The sequence below is a fragment of the Urocitellus parryii genome, chromosome 1, assembly GCF_045843805.1.
Source record: "Urocitellus parryii isolate mUroPar1 chromosome 1, mUroPar1.hap1, whole genome shotgun sequence".
In the NCBI taxonomy this organism is placed as follows: Eukaryota; Metazoa; Chordata; class Mammalia; order Rodentia; family Sciuridae; genus Urocitellus; species Urocitellus parryii.
Genome location: NC_135531.1, coordinates 252,341,715 through 252,367,696, shown reverse-complemented (window position 1 = coordinate 252,367,696; position 25,982 = coordinate 252,341,715). Strand labels below are relative to the sequence as shown.

General features: G+C 34.7%; 1 protein-coding gene across 46 annotated transcripts in view; it reads right to left on the bottom strand.

Annotated features, from left to right (window-relative positions):
• Abi2 (abl interactor 2) overlaps window positions 1–25,982 on the bottom strand; it is a 116,338-nt gene that overhangs the window by 23,756 nt on the left and 66,600 nt on the right. For 5 of the 46 annotated variants that reach the window (XM_077803209.1, XM_077803337.1, XM_077803226.1 and 2 more), the window contains 4 exons: window positions 25,307–25,453; window positions 24,447–24,571; window positions 17,062–17,220; window positions 2,865–2,951 (listed from right to left, as the gene is read on the bottom strand). In XM_077803209.1, coding sequence (XP_077659335.1) covers window positions 2,865–2,951; window positions 17,062–17,220; window positions 24,447–24,571; window positions 25,307–25,453 — 518 coding nt within the window. Of the gene's footprint in view, window positions 1–2,864; window positions 2,952–17,061; window positions 17,221–22,669; window positions 22,853–24,446; window positions 24,572–25,306; window positions 25,454–25,982 lie in introns of all 46 variants that reach the window. The other 41 variants (XM_077803250.1, XM_077803342.1, XM_077803277.1 and 38 more) reach the window with 15 other exon arrangements.

Here is a 25,982-nt window from a genome sequence, read left to right as displayed (position 1 = left end):
AAAAGAAAAATTTCAAGATTCTTTCTTTTTAAAATTTTTTTTTAGTTGTAGTTAGACACAATACCTTTATTTTTGTTTTTATTTTTATGTGGTGCTGAGGATCAAACCCAGCGCCTCGTACATGCTAGGCGAGCACTCTACCCCTGAGCCACAACCTCAGCCCCTCAAGATTCTTTCTTAATCAATGTGATGCATGCTCATCATGATAATTTTTTTTTAAAAAAAGAAAAATTTCAAGATTCTTTCTTAATCAATGTGATTAAATTGGATTTGTGTTGGGAGAAAATTTCTCTTATTGTAATGATACTTCAACTTTCCATCTTATATGGCTATATGGAACACTGGAAATTCCTTCAATTTTGATACTCTGATTAAATCCTTTTCTCTTTGGTCTGCTGTTTGGATGCAGCAAAATTTTTTAAAAGAACAGAGAATGGTAACTTTCCATCCCAACATTTAACGTCTTAAGCCTGGCAAAGGATCACCCTATGGACTGTGCTAGGCACAAGTTGGCCAAGCTAAACCTGGCTGAGAAGACATTTTCTCCCTGAGCCAGTATGGGTCACATGAGAGCCAAAATAACAAATGGCTCCAATAGCATAATTTAAAAACATTAAATCAACTAATTATATATGAATATAGCTCTAAAATGTAAGAAAATCTCTTAAAAAAACAGAGTGTGGTAAACATTCCAAGAATTCATGAGGTACCTTTCAAAAAACAGAAGATATTTTTAGAAATCAACAAATAGAAATGCAAAGGTAACTGAAAGACAGAACTGAGCTTCCAGGCCAGTGAGACTGGATTTTAACCAGTTAAAATACTAACACAACTTAAAAAAAAAAAAAATTAAAGAAAAGAAAATGTGTTGATAGAGAAGGGACATTTAAGTTTGCTACAGGTGCACAAATAAAGGAGGGACCAAAAGTGCCTGCTATGTATCAGACACTTTTCTAAGGCCAGTGAACAAAATAGGCAAAGTTCTTGTTCTCCTAGAACTTGCATTCTACTACTGACGATGCCCATTTCTAAAGAATCCTAAGCAACAGACTGCAAATCTTTTCATCCCATCAATGACACACCATCCTTGTTATAAGAAAGATGCATAGGGCTACTTTTGCTTGATAACATTAAATCTTAAATTAATGTACAATTGACCTTGAACAATATGGGGGTTAGGGTCTCCCCACCCACCCGTAACAGTCAAAAATCCACATATAACTTCTGAAGCTCCAAGACTCAAGTATTAATATAGCCTTGCTGTTGTCAGGAAGCCTTACAGATAACAAATAGCTGATTAACACATTTTGCATATTATATGAACTATATAAGGTGAAAAACTTGAGAACTGTGGAAGCACTTTTACTGCAATACACAATTTTACTAGAGAGATGAATTGCTCAGAAGCAAGACCTTTTAAGTTGATACTTGAAACACTTTTATTGGAAATACATGAGCTCAGCAAAACAGCAAAAAGAAGTAGTTATAAAATTATTACAGTAGTTAAGTATTACTATAGTTATTTTTATGCAGTTATGATTTAATACTGCATCTTTACATTTATTTATACTCTCAACTGTGCATGATGTTGTATATGATCTATGAGTAAATTTATGCCTGTTTTGAAAATTTTTAAATAGATTTGTATATATTTTATGATAGTAAATTATAATACTATTATCCATAAATATTTTGTGCATTTTTGATAGACTTGTTCTTATTTTTCTATATATCTAGGCTAACACAATTGTTGATGAGTTTTTTAAACTGTGACAAATTAAAAAGAAAAAAAATCCATCTAAGTGACCCAAGCAGTTCAAACCTGCTCAATAGTTCAAACCTCTTGTTCAAAGATCAACTATAATTCCCCTAGTTCAGATTCTATGCTCATTATGTAGCCTTAAGATTTCGATGTGGGCCCTTATGTAGGCTAATCACAATAAAAGAAATCACCTATCATACAGACTATGTGCACTGGTTTCTGTGACAGCAATTCCTCATTGAATGTTGACACAGGTCCCCTGATTTATACATGTAAAGTTTCCTGAGTTTCCCTAATGCTTCCATAGGAGGAGACTCAATGTGCCAATAAATTAATTATCTGATTCCACATGCTTCAACACTAAACAACAAACCAAGGTAAATTCATTGCCAGTCTGTGAGGCATCTTCGAAGATAAACTGGCAGCTTGGTTCCCTGAGCCCTAACATGGCATTGCCCTTTTTACACTTAGAATCACAGAGAGAGAGTCTCAATACCTACAATACTCAAAAAGTTTAGTAGCGGGAAACAAGAGTACCACTACTTATCTGAACAACCCAGAAAAAAAAGATGGAATATCTGGTGATTAAAGAGTTATCTCCTCAGATGTGATCTTTCTTTTCTTACATATGTCACTATTTCATATTTGACTTATCTTTACAACTATAACTTTTTACTCTTATTTTGGGTTTTTTTGGGTGCTAAGGATCAAACTCAAACCCTAACTGAGTTACACACTCCTACTTCAGATTTTGCCAGATTTAACGCTATTTGAAAGCTGGGCAAATGGAGCATGCCTGTAATCCCAGCAACTCAGGAGCCAAAGACAGGAGCATCACAAGTATAAGGCCAGTCAGGGCAATATATTGAGACCCTATCTCAAAAAAAAAAAAAGTAAAAATAAAAATAAATAAAGCTATTTGAAAGTAGAACATTTCATCTTAATTATTTTATCATTCCCCAATAGCCAATCATACAGTGACTTGTTCATAATATTAAAATAGCTGAAGTATCAGTGAATGAATGACTATTCAGTCAATCATATATAAATGACATTTTATGCCTATAATCTGATCTACAGCATAAAGAAGACATAAACTTACTATTTTCTTGAACTCTGGCCACAAATCCCATTAAAGGTAACTGAGGAGTTACCTGTAGGATGGAGGGAGGAGGAGGAGCAAGAGATACTGCAAAAACAAAAAAGGTGTGGAGGATAAGGGGTAAGGGCAAGTTACATTAAAAGGAAAGGATAATACAATAAAATGAACATATAAAGGAGGAAAACCACTCTTCACAAACATTTTATAAGCTATCTTAAGGATCACCTTTTGAGCAATAATTCATAAACACATAAAACAAAGTATTAGGGAAGTTTATTCACCCCATCAATGACATCATCCTTGTTATGAGAAAGAAGCATGTACACCAGAAAGCATTTATCATATATAGATCTACTCTAACATATAATGGCAACTGAACTTACTGATATAATATGCCTTCTCAAAGAATTTCTGCAGATTATCATAAATAATTTAAAATAAATTTAAATGTCAAAACAGGAGAAAAAAAATTACATTCCAACATCTTAAATTTATACTTTGTATTACTTCAATAACAGTCTAATTAATTAAACAAATATTAACTAACTTTCTACTAAGTAGAAAGCACTCTGCTAGGAGACCAGAATCAAAACCTTTCACCAAGGGACTGGGGTTGTGGCTCAGTGGTAGAGCGCTCACCTAGTGCATGAGAGGCCCTGGGTTCGATCCTCAGCACCACATAAAAAAAATAATAATTTTTAAAAAAGGCATTGTGTCAAACCACAACTTAAATAAATAAATAAATAAATATTTTTTAAGAAAGCCTTTCACCGAGAGTCAGATCCTGTTATTACAATTTTTCAGAATCCTAACTACATTACCACCCTATAGAAAAGTACTGGCTTTATTCAAATCTTTCTACTATTCTCCCCAAGTCTTTCCCTCTATCTCAAATACTTGGCAAAGTGCCTAGTGCTAGTAAGCACTCAATAAATGCCTAACCTACACAAATGCATAAATAATCCAGATACATCTAAATAATTTTACAAGATAAAACTCTACATTTAGAGTTTCCTTCGAAAAAAGTACGAAGTATACTATGCTTCTTATAAAGACAGAATGCCTTTTATCTCCAAATTACAATCAAGACTAACAGAACTAAAAAGAGTAAATGTATTGCTGTCCTCAAAGAGAACACATCCCATTTGAGTATGGAAAACAACTGTCTTAACCTAACAATATTTGTAGTAATTCCTAGAGATGGAGATGGTGATAGTGAGGAAGACTATAGAAAATGATTTCTAAACAGGTACTTGAAGGAAAAGAGTTCACCAAGCAGACAGGGGTTGAGATAGAAAAATCAAACTGAGGGAACCAGGTGACAGCAAAGGCTTAGAGCATCAAATAGCATGACCAGTTCACAGGTCCAGAAATGCTTCCATATAACTATCTTAAGATAAAAAGAAAGATAAGTGGGTGGATATGCAATAGGGAAGGACCCAAAGTGTAACATGAAAGAATACACAGTGGAGACTGGGTTTTTTATTTTGTTTTGTGGTTTATTTGCAGCACTAGGGATTGAACCCAGGGCCTCAAGTATGCTAGATAAATGCTCTACAACTTAGCTTAATCCCCAGCCCTGAGAGATTTGTTTTTAAAGTCACTCAGCCTCAAATCCTTGTGCCACCATTTCCTTGTGTTTGAACAGCATGTCAATTAATTTCTTCAGGCCTAATCTATAAATATGATATTAAAAAGAGGCAATGCAACCTTCTTCACATACTGTTGCAAAGATTAAAAAAAGAAGAAAAAAAAACAGGCAAGGCCTGACATACAATAAACCAAGGCAGTTCCTACAAATAGAAAGGAGAGAACTAAGTAATCATATAGAAAAAGAATACATGGTAACTAATGATTTAGCTAGCATATAAAAAACAGCAGCAAGATAAAGGTGATTCTTAATTTTTAGCCTTCCAGACTATGAAGGTGAAGAGGCCTTTAAATACATTAACCTTGGTAAGTACATACAGGGAAAGGAATAGACTGGTGAGTAGGCAGGTCAGAGAGAGAGAATAATGTAAAAAATGAGGTGTATGAAGGTAACTTAAGCTTGAAAATTTGAGGCAACTGAAAATTTTAAGTTTATATTAAAAATCAAGAAGTATAAAGAATTATTAGTCATTAGTAGAGATAACATTTGATGCTATGGATAGATGCAGGGAGAACGCATATAATGCAGAGTTAAGCAGATAATCTTGAAGAATATAGATACACGGACAGCCATATAACCCTAGAAATTGGTTTCTTTCATTAAAACATATCTTTAATTTGGTTTGTCCCTAAAGTCATAGTTCTCGTCATTAAATCCTTGACCTATGTATCTGTCTCCCACTCAGAGGGTTAGAACAATTGTTGATACATTCACAATAGCATTTCTATACTTGGAGTAAGCAGAAGAGAATAAACAGAAGGTAGCAAAAACAAAATATATAAAACTGAGAAAAAGCAATAGATAACAAATAGAACTAAAAACACAGATATTAGATGCAACTTCACATTAAATAAAATGAAGTGCTCCTCTTCTGTTAGCATACATTCCATCCTTCCTTGCAAAAGAAAAGAGGGAAATTTCTCACTTATGTAATTTCTTTACCAAGTAAAAATTTGGCCTTATGGCCTCCCCCTGCCCCAAAAATGTGTCTAATTTACAACAATGTTTTATGGGTAGAGTTTGTTGTTGTTGTTTCCAACATAAATATGACTTATTTATTTGCTAGATCCCAAACCACAATGCTTTGAAGAAATTCACCAAAAGCAGCCACAGAAAAATAATTCCAGATCTTCCTTAATCAGAATTACTTTAGTAAGTTACATTTTTTTCAAAGCTACTCCCACAGCAGGTTCAAAAAATCAGTTACATCTGGGGTTTGCAAAGGTCACCCTAAATTCTGTATTTTTTGCCCAAGATAAACATTCAACATGGTAGTCCAAATTAACTCAAATATACCTCAGAGCATGTTCTTTCTGGACCATGTAAGATATCGTCTGACCAGAATGCCTATGAACCAAAATATGATATAACAAACCTACCTGAGACTAGATTTACCTTCCTTTGTATTTAGTTCAAAACGTATTATCCAAAGAGAATTTAAGGAGAATTTTGATACAAAGAATTGTTTTCTATATTCAGGTAGGCTTCTTGTAAATAGGTAAGAATGGAAAGTAGGGACTAGGGGTGTAGCTCAAAGGTAAAGTGTGTGCTTGGTATTAAGCTCAAGAACCTGGGTTGGATTTCCTACACCATTAAAAAAAAAAAAGACAAGAATGGGAAGTAACTATAAATTTGTTTTTGTTGTTTAGCCTAGAAGATTCCTCACATAAGACTCTTTCCCTATAACCACCAAAGAACTCCAAATTTAAATTTTGTTATATTCTTTTCACAATATTCAATAATGAATTGAATGTGAAAGATAGGCTCACCAAATAACTGGAATTTACAGAGATTTTAAGTTAAATTGCAATACAAACTATAACTATAGGCATAGAGCAACACTTAGATATAATCAGCAAAAGGCTAACTATAAATAGTTAAAAGCAAACCAAACTTAGAGGATGAGCCTAAGTTGATAAAAATTTACAGACTTTCCAAGCATAACCTTCCTGTTTATTTATCAAGTCCTTTGAATGCCTGAGGCTTGGTGTTTCAAATATCCAATTAGAAGAACTTTAAAAAATGAAATTAGGCTTTTCCCTCTTATTTTTATTGCTTTATAAATACACTGAGAAAATTTAAAAATAAATACTCTAAATACTACTACTAAAACCATTACAAAACATCATCTTTAGCAGCCACATATTAACCTTAAGAGAGCCCATTCAAATTTAGTTACTTGTATTTTACATTTCAGGGAGGGAATAATATAAGCAACCTATTTTAAGAATGAGACATTTTGGGGCTGGGGCTGGGGCTGGGGCTGAGCGGTGGAGCGCTCGCCTAGCATGTGGGAGGCCCTGGGTTCAATCCTCAGCACCACATAAAAATAAATAAAATAAAGGTAATGTGTCCAACTACAATTAAAAAATAAATATTTTTTTTTAAAAAAGGATGAGACATTTTCTAAAAATGAGCAATAATTTAGAACAAGGGGAATTTAAAAGTGTACTTAAGTGATCAGTAAGAAGGGCTTCACTGATGATGCCAAGACTATAGTTACCAAATAACTATCAGTCTATTAGTCTCAAAGTTAATAGTATTGGATCATTTTTATTATTTTTTCAAATGGAAAAAAAAAATCACCATATGATACTATGCCAAGAAAATCTAGAAGATCAAGACACATCATTTAAAAATATAATTTGTTTTTTGTTTTGTTTTTGGTACTGGGGATTGAACACAGGGGTGCTTTACCCCCAGTCCATTTTATTTTTTATTTTGAGATAGGGTCTTGCTGAATTGTTTAGAGCCTCACTAAGGTGCTCAGGCTGGCCCTGAACTTGCGATCCTCCTGCCTCAGCCTCCAAAGTTGCTGAGCTTAAAGGCATGAGACACCACACTCAACGAATTTCTGTTTAATATTCAATGTAAAATATCTATTTAATTACTTGGTTATATAAAACTATACTTAAAACTCATCATACACACACACACATATATAGGATATATAAGTAAATATTCCTAACAAATCCTAAAGATTGCTTAAAATAAGATTCAAAAATCTTATTTTGGGGGTCTGGGGATGTAGCTTCTTGGGGCTGGGGATGTGACTCAAGCCTGGCATGCGTGCGGCCCAGGTTCGATCCTCAGCACCACATACAAAGATGTTGTGTCCGCCGAGAACTAAAAAATAAATATTAAAAAATTCTCTCTCCCCTCTCTCTCTCCTCTCTCCTCCCTCCCCCCCTCCCTCTCCCTCTCTCTCTCTCTCTCTCTCTCTCTCTCTCTCTCTCTCTCTCTCTCCTCTCTTTAAAAAAAAAATAGCTTCTTGCTACTGCTCCTTATTTAGAGTTTACTAAAACCCCACCACAACTGTATTCTTCTGAAGATATATGGTAATGCTATAACTTTACTCATCATTTAGAGAACATTTCTTTTGGAATATTACCATCCCAACTTTGTTTTTTTACTGTCTCATTTTAGTGGCTTATAATAATAGTCAGGAATTAGTCTGACATTTTCTCTTGTAAAACAGCATACACAGTCTCTAGCAAATCTAATTATATAAATATAAATTCCTCTTGCAGTTTATGAACTGAATTTTTTTAAAAGGCTCAGTTATAAGAAATTTTGATCAATAAAATGTAGGCTACTTTCTTCTCAAATACTTGTACTTAAATGCAAATTACTGATGCCTTACTAAACTAGGTGTATGTATATATGTAAATGTATAAGCACAAATACAAATATGTAGATATGTGTATCTTCTTCACTACCAAGGTAATTCATATTTATATTTTTAAAGACTATTAACTTGAAGTTAGCTCTATATGTCAACATGACTCTTCTCACTGCTGACAAGATGAATAAGTCAATATTCCTATTGTTTTGCTGATTTGATTATGCAAGTACAAGAAGCCAGTCAAGGTGGCACACTCCTATAATCCCAGCTACTCAGAGGCAATTTAGTGAAACTTTGTCTCAAATAAGAAAAGGCTCAAAGATACGCCTAGCATGTGTGAGACCCTGGGTTCAATCCCCACTCTTGAAAAAAAAAAAATTAAGCAAAAAAAAAAAAAAAGAAAACCCACTGAGAATCAAAGGGCTTTCAGATATTCCCAGATTAAAGTGTCTTTTAATACTTGTTTCTGAGATTATCCCATTAGGAAACAACAGCAGTGCTGCTCCTAGGACTTGCATTAGACTTGCGTGTTCTGTACTTTAATTCCTATGTTAAGTGCCCTTTTTCAAATACAAACAAAATTGTACATTAGTAAAAGCACTGCTATTTTTACACCTCACAGGTCCCCACTGACTTGTCAACTTACTTCTTTATAAGCATGCATCAATGAAGAGGCTCCCATTGCAAAATACAGGTTCATCAAGCACACACCTGGCATCATTTTGATAAATCAGGGAATTAGCTACTTAAGAAAGCATAACATTTTCTAACTTTAAATATGAAAAAAAAAAAAACAGGAACTGTTATAGGACCAGTAGGAGTAATACAGGAAGCTTATACAATATTCTAAAGCAAATAAAATAGAGCATTGGTTCACAAAGCATTAAGCCTCACAAAAAGAGCTTTTCAAATTAAAAGAATATGGTTGGGGCTGGAGGTGTGGCTCAATGGTAGAGTACTGTTCTATATTCTTAAAGCCTTGGGTTTGATTCCCTGTACCTCAAAAAAAAAAAAAAGGTTTAATAAAAAAGTATTTTAGTTTATAAAATGCACTCTGCTTAACCAACTAACTAAGCTGTAGTTATCCCTCTTTAAAGAGATACTAGATCCCTGAAGAAACCCAACTTAATAAAATGGAGTACAGAAAACAAAAATCCACAACTAAATTACCTCACATCTATGCTAAATGCCCAATGAACCCAATCACAGGGCTTGAGTGTGAAACATAGTTTCATTAAAATCATTCCATAAAGTAGGATATTTCTACTTTAATATATATTCTCAAATATGTGAATCAGATTTACAAAGAAAGAAATACTGAAAGAAGAATTTAAAATGGATTCAATATGTGCTTAACCAGTCTTCAAATAATTCTACCTACAGGGTTCTCATACAACTATTTTGGTGAGTACACACACATAGTATGAAATATCTTTCCTTGAACATTTTTACTGTACATCATGTACATCTGGTCTCAAGCTGTACCAGTCGAGCATCACTTACTTTGGGTCCAGCCTACTTTGTATCAACATCATTTTTCAAAACTCTACATAAGAGTAAGGAAGGAGCATAAGGGCCATAAAAAATAATTGTCTAAACTTCCAAAAGGGCCAAGAAAAAAGTCTATCTTCAGCAGAACAACAAAATGCGCTATATCTAGGAGGAGATCCAAGATGGCAGAATAGAAGAGTTACTGTTTCTGGCTGCTCTGTAAAATGAAACCAAGAAAGCAGTCAGGCAGTGTCTCTACAAGGTCTCATCTAGACAGAATACAACATCTCACAGCATGGGACAAAAACCACCAGTGCTGCGACCACCTGCTCTTCGACCACCCATGCAGAAATCAGAGCCTCTGTGTTCCAGTCACTCTGCTGCAATCTAGCCACAGCACAAGGCCATCCCAGCTCCCCCAACCTCACCAGACACCTCGGTGCTGGAAGCAGACGACTCTGTCTTGGAAAACCTTTCTCACCATTTTTTGATGAGCGAGACTATCACTGCAGATCTCTGTCTGAACAGGTGATGCATTGTTGAAATTGGGATCTGATAACATTGTCCTTCCACACAAAGGAGAGATCTTGGAACCATACAAGAGCACTACAAATCTATAGGGTAAAAACAATAACACACCAGTCCCACAGAGCTGGAAAGAAAGAAACGCAAGCAACATGAAAAAACAAGGGAAGAAAGTACCACAAACAAATCAAGACAACACATCATTAGAAGAATTGACAGCTACAGCAGAAAGAATGACAGAGAAAGAATTCAGGATATATATATGATTAAAATGTTTTGGGATCTCAAAGAAGACATAAGAGAACAAATACAGGCAGTGAAAGATCACAATGAGCTACATAAACAAATCCAAGAAGAAAAAGATCACCTCAACAGGGAGATAGAGGTTATACAAAAACAAACAAACATAAATCCTTGAAATGAAAGAAATAATAAACCAAATTAAAACCTCAAATGAGAGCATCAACAACAAAGTAGACCACTTAGAAGATAGGACATTAGACAATGAAGATAAAATATACCATCTTGAAAAGAACATAGACAACACAGCAAAAATGCTAAGAAACCATAAGCAGAACATTCAAAAAATATGGGACAGCATAAAAAGACCAAATTTAAAAGTTATTGGGATAGAGGAAAGCATAGAGGTCCAAACCAAATGAATGAGCAATCTATCAAATGAAATAATATCAAAAAACTTTCCAGACATGAAGAATGAAACAGAAATCCAAATCCAAGAAGGCTACAGGATGCTGAATGTGCAAAATCACAACAGGTCCACACCAAGACACATTATAATCAAAATGCCCAACATACAGAATGAGGAGAGAATTTTAAAAGCCACAAGAAAAAGGAATCAGATTATATACAGGGGTAAACCAATTAGGATAATGGCAGATTTTTCAACACAGACCCTGGAAGATAGAAGATCCTGGAACAACATATATCAAGCTCTGAAAGATAATGGGTGCCAACCAAGAATCTTGTATCCAGCAAAATTAAGCGTGAGATTGGAAGATGAAATAAAAACCTTCCACGTTAAACAAAAGTTAAAAGAATTTATAGCTAGCAAACCAGCACTACTAAACATCCTTGGCAAAATATTTCATGAAGAGGAAATGAAAAACAACAATGAAAACCAGCAGAGGGAGGTAGTACACTAAAGGTAAAACTAATCAAAGAGGAAAACCAAGTCAAGTTAAATAACAAAAATAAACAAATATGGCTGGAAATACAAACCATGTCTCAATAGTGACCCTAAATGTAATGGCTTAACCTCACCAACCAAAAGACATAGGCTAACAGATTGGATTAATAAAGATCCAACAATATGTTGCCTACAGGAGACTCATCTGACGGAAAAGATATACACAGAATGAAGGTTAAAGGTTGGGGAAAATCATACACTCAAATGAATTATGGAAGCAAGCAGGGGTTTCCATGCTCACATCAAATAAAGTAGACTTCAAGCCAAAGTTAATCAAAAGGGATGAAGATGGACATGACATACTGCTCAAGGGAACCAAACACCAAAAAGACGTATCATAAATATATATGCCCTAAACAATGGAGCAGCTATGTTCATCAAATAAACTCTTCTCAAGTTCAAGTGTCAAATTGACCACAACACAATAATCGTGGGTGACTTTAACACACCTCTCTTATCACTGAATAGATCTTCTAAACAAAAGTTGAATAAAGAAACTATAGAGCTCAATAACACAATTAATAACTTAGACTAAACTGACATATATAGAATATTTCAACCAGCATCAAGAGGATACACTTTCTTCTCAGCAGCACATGGATCCTTCTCTAAAATAGACCATATATTATGCCACAAAACAACTCTTAGCAAGTACAACCATGCGTTTTATCAGATCATAATGGAATGAAATTGAAAATCAATGACAAAATAAAAAATAAAAATTTCTGCATCACATGGAGACTGAATAATATGCTACTGAATGAACAATGGGTTACAGAAGACATCAAGGAGGAGATTAAAAAATTCTTACAGGTAAATGAGAACACAGACACAACATACATATCGAAATCTCTGGGACACTATGAAAGCAGTAATAAGAGGAAAATTCATTGCATGGAGTTCATTCCTTAAAAGAAGAAAAAGTCAACAAATAAATGACCTCATACTACATCTCAAAGCCCTAGAAAAAGAACAAAAAATCAGCAGCAAAAGCAGAAGGCAAGAAATAATTAAAATTAGAGCAGAAATCAATGAAATCGAAACAAAAGAAACAACTGAAAAAACTGACAAATCTAAATGTTGGTTCTTTGAAAAAATAAATAAAATTGACAGTTCCTTAGCCATGCTAACGAAGAGAGAGAGAAAAAAAACTCAAAATACCAGTATACGTGATAAAAAAGGCAATACCACAACAGACACTACAGAAATACAGAGGATAATTAGAAATTATTTGAAACCTTATACTCCAATAAAATAGAGGACATTGAAGGCATCAACACATTTCTTAAGTCATATGATCTGCCCAGGTTGAGTCAGGAAGATATACACAACTTAAACAGACCAATGTCAAGTGAGGAAATAGAAGAAGCCATCAAAAGATTACCAACCAAGAAAAGCCCAGGACGTGATGGATACACAGACCAGTTCTACAAGACCTTTAAAGAAGAACTAATACCAATACTCTTCAATTTATTTCAGGAAATAGAAAAAGAGGCAGCACTTCCAAACTCATTCTATGAGGCCAATATCACCCTGATTCCAAAGACACTTCAAAGAAAGAAAACTTCAGACCAATATCTCTAATGAACATAGATGCATTTGACAAAATACAGCACCCCTCTATGTTCAAAACACTAGAAAAACTAGGGATAACAGGAATATATCTCAACATAGTAAAGGCTATCTACACTAAGCCTCAGGCCAACATCATTCTAAATGGAGAAAAATTGAAGGCATTCCCTCTAAAATAAGGAACAAGACAGGGATGCCCTCTTTCACCACTTCTAATCAACACAGTTCTCGAAACACTAGCCAGATCAGTTAGACGAAAGAAATCAAAGGGATATGTATAGGAAAAGAAGAACTTAAATTAGCTCTATTTGCTGACGATATGATTCTATACCTAGAAACCCCAAAAACTCCACCAGAAAACTTCTAGAACTAGTAAATGAATTTAGCAAAGTAGCAGGATATAAAATCAACACCCATAAATCAAAGGGCATTTCTGTATATCAGTGACAAATCCTCTGAGAAGAAAATGAGAAAAACTACCCCATTCATAATATCCTCAAAAAAAAAAAAAAAAAAAGATACTTGGGACTCAACAAACAAGGTGAAAGATCTATACAACGAAAACTAAAGAACCCTAAAGAGAGAAATCAAAGAAGATCTTAGAAGATGGAAAGATCTACCTTGTTCTTGAGTAGGCAGAATTAGTATTATCAAAATGACCATACTACCAAAAGCACTATACAAATTTAATGCAATTCCAATCAAAATCCCAATGGCATTCCTCATAGAAATGGAAAAAGCAATCATGAAATTCATCTGGAAAAATAAGAGACCCAAAATAGCTAAAGCAATCCTAAGCAGGAAGGGTGAAGCAGATGGTATTGCTATACCAGACCTTAAACTATACTACAGAGCAATAATAACAAAAACAGCATGGTATTGGCACCAAAACAGGCTGATAGACCAATGGTACAGAATAGAGGACACAGAGACTAACCCAGAAAATTACAATTATATTAGACAAAGGTGCCAAAAACATGCACTGGAGAAAAGATAGCATCTTCAAGAAATAGTGCTGGGAAAACTGGACATCCATATGCAACAAAATGAAATTAAACCCGTATCTCTCACCAGGCATAAAACTTAACTCAAAATGGATCAAGGACCAGAGACTCTGCTTCTAATAGAAGAAAAAGTAGGCCCTAATCTTCATTGTGTGGGATTAGGCCCCAACTTCCTTAATAAGACTCCTATAGTGCAAGAATTAAAACCAAGAATCAATAAATGGGATGGAATCAAACTAAAAAGTTTCTTCTCAGCAAAAAAAAAAAAAAACCAATCTGTGAGGTGAACAGAGAGCCTACATCCTGGGAGCAAATTTTTACCCCTCACACATCAGATAGAGCACTAATCCCTAGAGTATAAAAAGAACTAAAAAGATAAACACCAAAAAAAACAAATAACCCAATCAACAAATGAGCCAAGGACCTGAACAGACACTTCTCAGAAGAGAATATACAATCAATCAACAAATATATGAAAAAATTCTCATCATCTCCAGCAATCAGAGAAATGCAAATGAAAACTACTCTATCATCTCACTCCAGACAGAATGGCAGCTATTATGAAGACAAACAACAATAAGTGTTGGTGAGGATATGGGGAAAAAGGAACACTCATACATTGCTGGTGGGACTGCAAATTGGTGCAGCCAATTTTGAAAGCAGTATGGAGATTCCTTGGAAATCTGGAAATGGAACCACCATTTGACCCAGCTATTCCTCTCCTTGACCTATACCCAAAGGACTTAAAAACAGCATACTACAGGGCCACAGCCACATCAATGTTTATAGCAGCTCAATGCACAATAGCTAAACTGTGGAGCCAACCTAGATACCCTTTAGTGGATGAATGGATAAAAAAAAAATGTGGCATATATACACAATGGAATTTTACTCAGCATTAAAAAAGAACAAATTCATGGCATTTGCACGTAAATGTATGGCATTGGAGAAGATAATGCTAAGTGAAGTGAGTCAATCCAAAAACCTCAAGTGCCGAATGTTTTCTCTGATATAAGGAGGTTGACTCATAGTGGGTATGGAGGGAGAGCATGGGAGGAATATATGAATTCTAGAGAGGTGGGAGGGAAAGGGAGGTAGCAGAGGATTAGCAAGGATGGTGGAATGTGATGGACATCATTATACAAAGTATATGCATGAAGACTTCAACTGGGTATCAACATATACAGAGATACAAAAAACTGTGGTATATGTGTGTATTAAGAATTGTAATGTTAAAAAAAAGTACATGTATAAAGGCATAAATTGACTTGAACATACTTTATATACAGATATGAAAAATTATTGTATATGTGTAATAAGAATTGTAATGCTTCCCACTGCTGTCACGTATTTTAAAAAAATAAAATCAATGAAAGATTTTTAAAAAACGGGCTATATATAATAAAATAAAATTTTAAGAATAAAAAAAAATATATTTAAAGAGACAGACATGGTAATGTACACCTTAGTTCCAGATAATCTGGAAGCTGAGGCAGGAGGATCCATTGAGCCCATGATTTGAGACCAACCTGAGAAATACAGTGGGACACCATTTCAAAAACAAAAATAAGCAAGCAAACAAATAGCAATAACAAAAAACCCAAACAAATGCACTCAGGTACAAAATAGCACTTGAAGAAATGTGGGTTTTAGAAAATGTGGTTTACAAGTACGATGTGTGACTAATGGCAGGCAATTTAGTCAACAAAGTGAAAATGAATTTCTAAAAATGGTATAACCTAAAATACCAAGTGTGATCAAAGACAGCAATAAGAGAAGTACATTTCAACTAAAGCAGGTTGGTATTCACACTGTGGTCTACATTAGCTAGACTACAAATACAGCATTTAATTTACAAGAGAAACCCAAAAGAATAAAGAAATTTGGATAAAGGGACAAGTAATTCATTCAATATTTAGTTACTGAGCAATATTCTCAGAATATAACATAGAGATTGACAATATCTCAGAATCCCAAGTATTTATAATACAATGGGAATATCCTTCCTTCCTTTTTCCCCCAACAAAAAAAAAAAAAAAAAAAAAGAGAAGACCTGGGAAGGAAAGAGAAAAAATTTTAAATCTGAAGGTAAGTAGGATAGAAAAATAGAACATGAAACTCATAGTCAAAAAAACCTTCAAATCCCACCTTGGCCTTGATTTCATATGCAAAATACATATGAAAATGATCACCAATTTTATTTTGTATATGATTATAATATCAAGTGAGATACAGATACAAAAGTATTCTTTAAATTGTAAATGTTTATGTACAAAGAGGATCAAATCTCTTTCTTGTGTATGATTCTTTGTAACTAAGGTTTTCACTAATAGGCAGTAGCCACAGTGGACAAATTCCAGCTCCACGAAAGCCAAGGCTTTTCAAAGACAGAATGAATCATCCCCTAATATCTAAGGTGTTTATGTACAGGCTTAATAGCTTGTGAGCAAAAGTCCAGAAAAACATAACAAGCGGACATACCATGTCTAATTTGCTCATGTACCCTCCAGGGAATAAACAAAACAATGAGTATGTATAGCATAAAAATGTGTGTTAGATCAGTTTTTTCCTGTATGTATGATGCAATTGTATACTATAATTGTTTTGGGTCAATTTCTCCAAGTCCCAGTTTTCCCATCAAAAGTCTGTTATGAGAATTGAATAAAATAGTATAATAACCTAGCACAAAACAGCTGCATGGTCACTCAACTTTTCATCATTTGTAATTCATTAAGTAAGGTTGTCTCATTAAACAAAAAGGAAATACTGTTCACCATATATTTTTTTATCCAGCATTGGGCTCACACATGCTAGGCAAGCACTCTGAGACTCTGAGTTATACCTCTAGCCCTACAATATTTTTTAAAGCAAATAACCACTATCATAATCAAAAGAATTCTGTTCAGAAAAAACAAGTTATATAATTTTACAGGAAAATAATGTGCTGATTTCTTAAAAGAGAGAGAGAGAAATAAGAAATACAGTGTTATTAGCAACTTAGTATTCATTCATGCAACAAATAGTTCTAACCACCCACCATGTGCTAATTATTTGTAATTAAAGGGTTTTTTAATTGAAGGTTTTAGTTAGATATATTCTATAAAATTAAAAAAAAAACTGACCTGGATTCTGGCTATAAAAAGGTCCTCCATTCAGCTGATTCTGAAGGCTTGTTTGTGACGTTATGGAAGGAGGGCGTCTATAGGGCAAGGAGCCCCCTATTGTTGGGGGTGTATGGCGAGAAGCAGGTCTATTCATGCTGTAGAACTGAACAGGATGACCTGGAAAAGGGATAGAACATAAATCTATCATTAAAAGAAAATCTCAGATAATGAAATACTTTATGTATATTGCCTAAATCTTAATAAGATTATTAAAACAATAATATTTAGCTAATTGCTATCTGAAAATCGACAGATGGCAATTATTGCTCAGCTGTCATTGTATCAAAATACAAAAAAAAGTAAATGAAAACATAATTTTGAAAAGCTACACGTAAGTAAATTACCAATTAACATTTGGATTTTATTAAATTAATTATCTGATGGGGTTTTCACAATCAACTAAATTTTGCCTCTTCTATGGTTTGAATGTGTCCACCAAAACTTATCTCCAAAGCAAGAGTATTAAGAGGTGGAATCTCTAAGACATAGTCACGAGGGCTTTGCCCTCATGAATGGATAATGTAGTTATCATAGGAATGGGTTAGTTACAGTGGGAGTGGGTTTGTTATCAGGGAATTAGGTAGGTTCCTGATAAAAGAAGGAGTTTGGCCCTATTCGCTCTCTCCTTTTCTCTCATACACTCACATTCTGATCATGTATTTGTTAACTTCCACCACATTATGACACAGCAAGAAGGCCCTCAGCATACACAGCCCCTAGATATAGGGCCTCTTAGCCCCAGAACTATGAACCAAATAACCTCTATTATTTATAAATTACCCAGTCTGTGTTACTCAGTTAAAGCAGGGAAAAAAAAAAAATGGACTAAGACAGCCCTCTTCCTCCAAAAACACAGCAGTCACTAAGGACTGGAAATCAAACTCAACAAGATTAAGAATGACACTGGGAAAGCAAAAGAAAAAATGTTTCATACAGTTTTTCCAAAATAATAAATGATGAAAATAATAATAAAACTAAGGTAGAAAAGAAATTTATTTCAAGGAAAACAGTATTTCAGCAAAAAGTCTGATGACATAATTCCAAACCAAACACATCTTTATTCAATCCAAAATATCCATCTCTAAATACCTATTTTATTTTAAAATTAGAGTTTATGAAATCTACAACTATGTAAAAAGCTAAGATACAAAAAGTGAGTCAAAATATCTTATTTGTAACATTACCCTGAACCTGTTTACCATTAATTTCACTAAATTTTGCTATCTTGAAAGTTCAATTGCTGATGCCAGCTGGAGACTCACTTCCTTAATCCATCCAATTTCCTAATACAATTTAGTTCCTAAATTTTACCTTGACTTTATCCCCCCACTCAGCTGTCAGTCAGCTGAGGATCTTCTATTACAGGCACCACTAAAGCTCTCATGAGAGAACACTCTAGCGGGCAACAGAGCAAGTGAGTGAGAAAGAGGATGTGGGAAGAGAAGTAAAAGAAGAGGAGAGGACAGAGAGCCATGTAAAGTAAAATAGTTTATATAACTAAAACTGCTCTTCAGGAGTTCCATAAACTTATAAAACCTGGATTCAAATGGAGTCACATATAAGCACTCAAGATTTACTATAGCATTTACTCTTCTTAGATATACATTAAAACCTACAACTTGGGGCTGGGGTTATGGCTCAGTGGGAGAGCACTTGCTTTGCATGCATGAGGAACTGGGTTCAATTGTCAGCGCCACATAAAAAAATAAATAAATAAATATATTGTGTCCATCTACAACAACAACAACAAAAAAATCTACAACTCAATTCTGTTGTATAAAATTAAGCACTCAAGCTTAAACATAATCCAATATGAATTGAGAAATTTTTAACAAAAATAAAAGATAAATATGCAAACTAAGAAACTATTATTTCAAAGGCACACTTAGTCATTTGAACCACCACACACAAAAACATTTGTAGCATTTTAGTAATAATACTAAAATAATACAAACCTAGGATGATGAATAACATCATTATGAATTGTATAGTTAGATTCAGTCTAAAAGTTCATGTTGTAAACCTGCAGTGACACTGTCCATACTATTAATGGGAGATTTACCTTGTTTGGGGTTAAGACAAAAATTTAAAAAAAAAAAAAAAAACTACAGCTAATTATTAGAAGACCTATAAAACCCCAAATTAAAAACTTCCTAGAACACAAAATCTTTGTGTGTGTGTGTCTGTCTGTGTGTGTGTGTGAGACAGAGAGAGAGAAAAATAAATATTGGGCATTGAACCCATTGGGCACTCTACCACTGAGCTATACCTCCATCCCTTTTTGTTTTTTTTTTAATTTGAGATGGGATCTTGCTAAGTTGCCCAGGCTGGCCTCCAACTTGCAATTTTCCTGCCCTTAGCCTCCCAAATCACTGGGATTACAGGCATGTGCCACCATGTCTGCCAAAAACAACATCGTTATGACCTTGGGTAAAAAGGTAAAAAGTTTTCATAAAAGCACAAATCCATAGAAGAGAAATAATGACAGACCAGATTTAATAAAAATGAAGACCTCTTCTTATTTGAAAGACACCATTAAGAATATGAAATAGGACTGGGGTTGTGGCTCAGTGACAGAGTACTTGCCTAGCATGAGTGAGGCACTGGGTTCAATTCTCAGTACCACATACAAATAAATAAAATAAAGGTCCATCAACAACTACTTAAAAAAAAAGAATATGAAATAACAAATCACCACATGGAAGAAAATATTTGCAACTCACATAATTGATAAAGGATAAAATATAAAAGAACTCTACCCAAAAGAGGGGGGGACATTAAAAAGGTGGGGAGAGGAACAAAACATTTGAATTGACACTTTACTAAAGAAGATATAGAGGACAAACAAGCACATGAAAAGATGCTCAACATCATTATTCATTAGGGAAAGGGAAATCAAAACCACATGGAAAATCACTGCACACTTATTCAAATAGCTAAAAACAAAAAGTTTAAATGACGGTACCAAGCGCTGAAAGGATGCAACTGAAAATCACATCACTACTACTAGGACACCAAATTTTATAGTCACTTTGGAAAACAACTTGGCAGGTTCTTAAGTTGAACATTAACTCACAATGCAACTTAGCAATCCTACTACCTATTTACTTAAATGAAATAAAACCTATGTTTACGTATAAACACTGAAAATGGAAAATAATCCAAATGTCCTTCAACCAGGAAAGGGACAAACTGCAGTATAGCCATACAAAAGAACACTACTCAGTAATAAAAAGGAACAAATACCTAAACATTCAACAATTGAACAAATCTTCCAAATGTGTCTGGCTAAAACACCAGACTGAAAAGGATACCTAAAGTTAAAACTTTAGGGATAAAAGAACAGATATGGGGTTACCAAAAGCTAGGGAAAGGACTGACAGTTTTGGGATGATAGATTATGGGATCCTGGTTATAGTAGTAGTTACACACTGTATGTGTTTGCCAAAACTCAGACATATACAATATAATAGGCAAATTTTACTTTATATAAGTTATACATTAAGAAAAAAGTACTTGATGACTCAAAGATATTGTAAAAAAAGACTATTGATGTAAATTATTAAGATATTTATATTGCTTTTTGTTCTTTAAAAAACATAGTTAATTTATTCAATCACATAACAAAAGTTTATTTATTGAACCCTATGAGCCAGGTACTTGCTTCTAAATTATCATTTCATTACTAAAATGTTGACTCATGGGGTGTTCTATCCTTTCCAAGTCTGCAACCAGTTTCAAAATGCATTCTTTACTTATACAGGGGCACAAGAAGATTCCTATACTTAATAAGCAATCTGGTCTAACCAAGTTGTATGTAGGACAACAACAAAAAAGCCTGTGTTTACATTTAACCACTATAGAAAGCTTTCCTTTATAAGTGCTATTATGGAAGCTATCCCGAAAGACAACCATCCAAAATCAAATTTGGCTAAAAGTATCTTTTTTAAAACATGTAAATATATGGTTATGGAGGCATAACTGAATAGTTATTCTGTGAAATTACTTCATTGGCAAGCAAAATACTATGATGATATGTCCGAACATGCATTTTATAAGAGATAAAACCTGTTTACTAACCAGCATCACATTAACTGCTCAAATGTATTTTGTAGCTATTGGGATTTTACCTGGTGCCCCATCAAAACAGATTTTAGGTTGCAATTTTAAAACACTAAAATATCAGTCAACTTAAACCTGACATCTTTTAAAAGTCCATTGCCCTGTGAATTCCCATGGCTGCTAAAACAAGCAACAGATTGCTATAAAAGACATACAGAGGTTTTCAATTTGTTACATAAAATATTTCCAACGAAAGACATCTGGAATTATTGTCACAGACTTCTTGTTAACTGCGCCACTTGTAACTGCCTGGTGTTCTCATTTCTTGTGCTCTTGTTTGACAAAATTTCAGGCAAGATGTGAGACTTAGTGTAACAAAGTTTAGTAGAAGGGAAAAGAGAAGGGGGCAAAAGGCCTTCTCAAGGGAGAGAGTGGGGTCCTCTCAGAAAGGAAAGTGATGATGACATGCTCCCTTTGTTTTTAATTCTCCCATTTTCCTGAGTCCTGGAATCTCTGGTCTACATAAAGGTTAGAAAAGTACCCACCCTCCTCCTTCAGGGTATCTTAGGTTCTTAGTTGCAGGGAGGAGGAGTCTTAAATTCCTCAAGCCTGAGAGATTAATCAGGCCCTGAGAGTTTACAGGTTGTTTGAGGAGGAATGCAACATAATCCTATTGTTTAAGGGCTGGAATGGTATTAAAAGGCATGTAGGTGGAAGCCAGTACAGTATACCCTAACTTCATGTTCCTAGGCTCAAGCCTCTCTCTATCTCACTTACTTATTTATGTGTTTGTTTGTTTATTTTGGTGCTAAAGATTGAACCCAGGGGCACTTTACTACTGAGCCACATCCCCAGCACTTTTGTTTTAAATTGCTTATTAGGGCCTCACTAAATTGCTGAGGCTGGCCTCTAATTTATAATCCTCCTGCCTCAGCCTCCTGAGTTGCTAAGATTACAGGTATACGCTACTGTGCCTAGCCTCATAACAATATTTCTAACAACAACCTCTCAAAACTGTATAGAAGGTAGCACCACACTAAATTCATAAATCTTTAATAGAATGAAATTTAAGCTATTAAAAATGTGTATTTTTGCTATCCTATAAGAAAAACATATGACACTTTATCATGATTTTCTCAAGAAATTCTAATTCTTGGTTACATGACACTTTCTATTAGAATTCATCTTTTTTTTTTTTTTTTTTATGGTGAGGGGGGCACTGGGGGATTGAACCCAGGGGCGCTTTACCACTGAGCTAAGTCCCCAGGCTTTTTTTTTTTTTTTTTTTTTTTAAGACAGGGTCTTACTAAGTTACTGAAGTTGGCCTTAAACTTGCAATCCTCCTTCCTTAGCACCCTGAGTCACTGGGATTACAGGTCTTTGTATTTGTTTTTTTAATATAAGTAATACAAACAAACAATAACAAAATCATGAAGCTGGAGATCCAAGTAAGAGAATAGCCAAATGACTGGATCTACCTGAAAAGAAATAAGCTAATACTCACCTGTAGGGGGATTAGAAGAAACAACAGGGGGAGTTGGAGAAGTGAAGCCATCAGCAAGGGTCTGGGCACCCCCAGCAGCAGCCTCTGGGGCAATGGAGGAGGGAACAGTAGCAGGAACAAGAGGGGCAGGAGCAGATGCAGAAGTAGCAGGAAGGGGAGGAGTGCCAGAGGAGCCAGCAGGGGCTGAGGGGAAAGAGGAGTAAGAGGCAGCATTAATGAGGCAGTCACTTTAAGCGGGATTAGAAAAGGCATTAGAGTATCTAACGTTAGATATTCAGTGCTTTAACATTAACCAAAAGAATAGGGAGATGGAAAAAAGAAAGAAGACCGAGGCTTATGTTAAAGGATATTAGGTATGCAGAAAATAATTCAAGATGCTCAGGATAACGTACAAAATTTTTAATTCATTAAAAACGAACTTTCTGGGCTGGAGATGTGGCTCAGCGGTATCGCGCTCGCCTGGCATGCGTGCGGCCCGGGTTCGATCCTCAGCACCACATACCAACAAAGATGTTGTGTCCGCCGAGAACTAATAAATATTAAAAAAAAATTCTCTCTCTCTCCACTCTCTCTCTTTAAAAAAAAAAAAAAAAAAAAACGAACTTTCCTTTTTATTCAAAAACCACAATCTGGAAGAAAAGAGCTCCCTACACATTGTTAATTTTAGTATAAAATACCATAAATAGGAAAAAAAACCCTAAAGAACAGTATTCCATTTGAATAATATAAATCAGAAAAAAAGACATATACTCATACACTCAAGGTAAAATTATGTTTAAAAAAAAGAGCTTAAACAAGTTTTTTTCATGATTTTTAAAAAATATTTATTTTTAGTTGTAGTTTAACACAATACCTTTATTTTATTATTTATTTTTATATGGTGCTGAGGATGGAACCTAGGGCCCTGCACATGCTAGGCAAACGCTCTACCGCTGAGCCACAACCCTAACCCTTCATGATTTTTTTATTTTATTATCTAAAGACTATAGAGGTTTAGCACAGAGATGAAATGCTTGCCTATCTGGTGCAAGGATCTGAATTTGAACCTGAGTTATGAAAAACAAAAACAAAACAAACCAGGTCTTATGTACTCGTTATAACTAAACTAAATATTTAATAATCTATCCTGATGTCTTTTGAGTCATGCTTTTAACTTTGTATATCCTCAGATCAAATAAGCACATTTTTTCATTTCAGAGAAAAAAGGATAGCATTTCAGAGACTATTAAATTCCAATAATCCACTAAATTTAACAGTCGAAACTACTTTCCTATTTTGCCATCCTTTATCACCAGTATGATTCTCATGCCAAGTCCCCCCTGTGTCCAAAGATACACACTGTCATAAACTAGCTGGAATTAAACATTAACTCATACCAAAGTAGCACCTGAAGCATCAAAGTATCAACTGAGCCACAGTACCAAAGGGATAAAATCAAATAACAGAAAAGTACACAAGGCTGGGGCTGGGGCTCAGAGGTAGAGCACTTATCTCACTTGTATGGGGCCCTGGATTCAATCCTCAGCACCACATAAATAAAATAAAGGTATTATGTCCACCTACAACTAAAATAAAATATTTTTAAAAATAATAGAAAAATACAAAAAGAGCAAAAATTGTACAAATAATTTGGTTAAAAATAACAAATACATAAAGACTTGTCAAAATTCATGAAGTTCTAAGAGAAGAAAAAATCCTGATTAAGAAGAAAGTTTACTATAATTACATTAAAAATTGAAGTAAAATTCACAAAAGAAAAACAATGAAACTGTTTTACCTGGAAACACACTGGGAGGAGATGGAGTAGGAACAGCAATAGGAACCCCCACACTCCCACTTCCACTGTTCTCCCGGCTGCTGCTCCGACTACTTGGGTGGCTTCCTCCACTACTCCCACTGCTGCTAAAGAAATAAAAGCCACCAAAATATGAGTATTTATATAGTAATATATCATTAGCATTTCCCAAAAATTGCTGAAATGAAAATAGCTATAAGAAAGACAATTCAAAAACCTTCCCCTTCAAGTATGAATTTCTTAATAAAGTTGGGGGAGAGCTGAGTTCAGTTAGCTTGTTTTGATAACTTTTAATAAGCTGTATTAAAGAAACTGAAAAAGAAGACAAAAATTCTCCATAAATGTTGGAGCTCAACAAATCAAAATAACAAATATTACCTTCGTATATTCCAGTTTAATGCCCATCTGAAGAAACTTCTTTTACAATAAAAACATTTTTCTGAACAAATTATCTTATTTCAATTTGTAACGATATCTTGATATACTATCCCATACTAGTGTTTTGTCGTGTGTAGTTTTTCATCTGTAAAGTTCCACCAAAAAACAACTTGAAATTTTCCGCATCTGGTCCATAATTTCTTTTTTTTCCAGTTCAACTGAACTATTATCTTTGTAGAGAAGTTTGCACTTTGAAATGTCTGTTCTTTTTCTACTTCCTGGCTGCTCAAAGTTACATCAGAACATGAGGAGAGAGAGGTGGAATCAGATGAGGTTTGGGAGAGTAGAGTGAGGAAAAGAACTTAGAACTTAGCACTTGGAAAATGAGAGAGATTTAACTGAAGTTATCTGAACAGAATATGGTACTATGACCATCACATTTTGTGCTGAGGCAGAGAAAATACCTGTAAGTTCGATTTCTTTGATTCACAGAAGCTGTCCTCACAGGGCTCTGCTGCGAGGGAGCCATATTACGGGTTGGGCTAGGTACGTAATCATTTGGTACCACTGGAGGACGCACTGGCTCCAGTGTGCGATAGGGGGAGTGCCGCCTACAAAAAGAAGAGCGTATGTATTGTGTGATTAAGCAAGTTTCGGCACAATAAATTCCAAGAGCTGCCAATAGTGAAGTACAATTTACAATCAGAAATAGGAAATGTGTTTTAACCCAGCTACCAAATTTTAGTCTTTCCTAAAGTATCACTTCTCCAACATTAGGGTTTTGGTAAGTATGCACTATTATTTTTCAGTTTCCAACCTCATTTCCCTGTGCTAATCCAATTCTGTTCCTTTATTTTCAGAGATCCCAAGAGTTTTCCACCATTGAAGCCAATAATTCCTACTCTACTCTTTTCTTAGAAAAAGTGTGAATTATTTTAGTATCATGTCAAAGTATCCCATTGCACTGCATGAAGCACCATCTTCCTCTCCCCTCTCTCCCTAAACCAAAAATGTTCAAAGACAAACACAAGAAATCCAGATTTTGGAATCACAAGCCCCACTCTGATGATCAATACCAGTCCCAACAATTCACTTCCCTTTCTCTGTTAATCTCATCTGCCATTCTCACAGCCTTACTTT